General features: G+C 32.1%; 1 protein-coding gene across 1 annotated transcript; it reads left to right on the top strand.

Annotated features, from left to right (window-relative positions):
* Positions 1–1,108: 1,108 nt before the first annotated feature.
* Positions 1,109–2,047, top strand: LOC101981545 (olfactory receptor 6C3-like). The gene has a single exon (XM_005372265.1). It carries the CDS (start codon positions 1,109–1,111, stop codon positions 2,045–2,047), a length of 939 nt encoding a protein of 312 aa, XP_005372322.1.
* The last annotated feature ends 1,262 nt before the right edge of the window (positions 2,048–3,309 follow it).

Below are 3,309 nucleotides of genomic sequence, written 5' to 3'. Positions count from 1 at the left end.
ATATATATATATAAAGAGAGAGAGAGAGAGAGAGAGAGAGAGAGAGAGAAACAATGCTGAGAGCCAGAAACATAAAACAGTAAAAGTTAAAAATCTTAAGAGTTAATACCAATCATTAACTTTAATATCTAGCATCTGATGTGTTGCCCCATAGGATGAATATGGTTGAAAATGTAATTCATAGATTCTCAGACACTATGATCTTTGCAAAGGACAAGGAGAGAAAGAAGGGATTGAAGTCAGGATTGTACAGTGTAAAGTTTTGTGGTTTGGATAGGTAAATCTTATAGAAAATGTTATATATTCTTATCAGTCTTTGTAAAGAAAGGCAATAGTATACTTTGAGATTTGAGGAAAAAAACCTTAAAATTTTATGTATTCAGAAAAATTTTAAAGGAAAAGCTTAAAGTGATCATATTAAAAAATATTAAAATGACATAAATACTCTCATAGGTGCATTACCTATCTCTGTCTACATTATAATTAATCTCTCTAACTTGTGTTTTCTTTCCTATAGATTAAGAACCTGATAAGAACCGATGTTGCACTTGATCTTAGCCGGCACTTTTTTGATAAGCAAACCTCATTTAGCTCTGTATTTCCATGATGCCAAAGATGGGGTTATATGACTATTTTCTACCAAAAAAATATAGAAATTTGAATTATGGCATAAGATTTTAAATTAGCATTTTTATTAACCATAATTAAACAAAGTATAGGAAATTTGAAAACAATGTATCAACATAAAAATTATTATAGAGTTGAGATACATTGCAAGAATCTGTGCTTTGAAGGTAAAGTATATACAACTTCTGACCAAACATAGATATTTCATGTAAAAATAAGAACGATGACCTTAATCAAAATTCATAAATACATGTTTTTTCAAGTTAGTATATATTATATATTTGTGTTATATATATAATATATTTTATATAATTGTGTGTCAGTAGGAATAGAGAGATTTGATAAAAATTTTATAAAAGGACTACTATTTGTTTAGCTCATTGCATGCAGCAATATGAATATTTAACTCTTCAATTTTTCCATATTAAATTCATATTTTGATTTCTTTTATATCACTAGATTCTGTTAACAGTAAATCAGTATGAAAAATCACTCTATGATTACAGAGTTTGTGCTGTTGGGCATATCAGATGACCCAGAGCTTCAGGTTGTAATTTTTTTCTTTTTATTCATTGCTTACATATTAAGTGTGTGTGGAAACCTAACCATCATCACCCTCACTTTGTTTGATTCTCGCCTAAAGACTCCTATGTATTTCTTCCTCCAGAATTTCTCATTCTTAGAAATTATGTTCACTAGTGTTTCTGTTCCTAGATTTCTGTGGTCAATAATTACTAAAGTTAAGAGCATTTCCTACAACAGCTGTTTGGCTCAGTTATTTTTCTTCATCTCCATGGGAGTGTCTGAGTTCTTTCTTCTAACTGCTATGTCTTATGATCGCTATGTCGCCATCTGCAAGCCACTGCATTACACTGTCATCATGAGTCAGAAAGTCTGTGCGCTTCTTGTCCTCATCTCGTGGCTGGCAGGATTTCTAATCATTTTCCCATTAGTCATACTTATCCTCAAGTTAGATTTCTGTGCCTCAAACATCATCGATCACTTCTCCTGTGACTACTTCCCCATTTTACAACTGTCATGCTCAGACACAAGGAGTCTAGAGATGATTGGCTTTTATTTTGCCTTTGTCACTCTGCTGTTCACGTTGGCACTAGTGATCTTGTCATACATCTGCATCATCAGCACCATCCTGAGGTTCCCATCTGCCAGCCAGAGGAAAAAGGCTTTCTCCACCTGCTCCTCCCACATGATTGTCATCTCCATCTCGTATGGAAGCTGCATCTTCATGTACGTCAAACCTTCTGCCAATGAAAGGGCATCGCTGACCAAAGGGGTGGCTGTTCTCAATACTTCAATTGCTCCCATGTTGAACCCTTTTATTTACACGTTGAGAAATCAACAAGTCAAACAAGCGTTCAAGGATTTAGTTCATAAAGTAATACTTTATAGAAGCAAGTGATAGTACCTGTTAACAGGTATAAATGTTGTAACGACATAAAGACAAAATTAACTTTATTGTAATCTCTCATCCTGTTCCTTCCTGTGCTACTGAGTACATTTGTGTTGATTTACTATTAATCTGAACTTTATTATAGTATAATTTGTTTGACACATGTGTATGCTAAATGTAATTTATCTTTTACAATCTGGTATTTGTGTACTCCTTTCTTGGTTTGCTTGACTGTTGTTTGTCTGTAACACCCAATGCTCTGGATTCTGCAGAGCGACTTGAGTTCATAAACTTGAGCAACAGATTATTTTACAAATCTGGGTAGAAAATAATTTGTTGGAGTATACATATGAGTGTGTTGATTCTTGATAATAAAAATATTTTACACCATTTGACTTGTAGGATTATAGAGTTTTGATAAGCTTACATTGAAGTTTTCTCTGATACTAATATAAAACTATAATAAGATTTTTACAAAATTAGTATTTTAAGAAATCTCTCCAATAGTTACACTTATCTGTTTTATTTTTTACTACCTAGAAATAATTTGAAGTCTACGATATTCTCTATTTCCTAATTATTCTGAAAGCATATGTTGTAGGCAATGTTTTATGTTGTCTGTGTTTACCTGTATTTGACTTCAGAATATATAAAAGGGTAATCATAATTATTCTAACAAAACCTACAAATCTGATGAGAATTTCCTCCACAATACAATGCTTTTATAAAGCACTATTTTCTGTCATCTTTTGATTGAGTACATTTTATTTCATGTCTTAGTTAATATTCACAGCTGCCTAGGGAATTTTCTATAGTGTTTTTGTTACTGCTGTCGTATAGTTTGGGTTTTGTTTTTGTTAAGTGAGTGGACCAATGCTCAGGAATGTTGATTAACAAAACATGTAGATCAGTGACCACAACTATCTGGTGAAAAGGAAAACAATGTCATTTCAGAACAATAAAACCCATTATGATAGCCTGGTTTTGAAGTGAAACAAAATTTAATGATTTCTATCTTTTTATATTTTCATAACTTTTACCAAGGGTTTGCACTATTATAGTAATTTTCAGTAACATTGCATTATTTGAGTGTGCCTATGTAATTATGGTCCCTTAAAGGAAGATACTAATTTCTCGTATTTCACCAGGTCAAAATAAGGAATAGGCCAGTAAAAATAAGGAACTCATAAACTGTCATTACTGTGGAATAACAGGTTGAGCAGGAAAACATGAACCATGACCAGTAGTAAAATAAACAAATAAATAAATAA

The sequence above is a fragment of the Microtus ochrogaster genome, unplaced genomic scaffold (assembly GCF_000317375.1).
Source record: "Microtus ochrogaster isolate Prairie Vole_2 unplaced genomic scaffold, MicOch1.0 UNK655, whole genome shotgun sequence".
Lineage (NCBI taxonomy): Eukaryota > Metazoa > Chordata > Mammalia > Rodentia > Cricetidae > Microtus > Microtus ochrogaster.
Note: the sequence above shows the minus strand (reverse complement) of the source record. Positions and strands in the feature narration are given on the sequence as shown.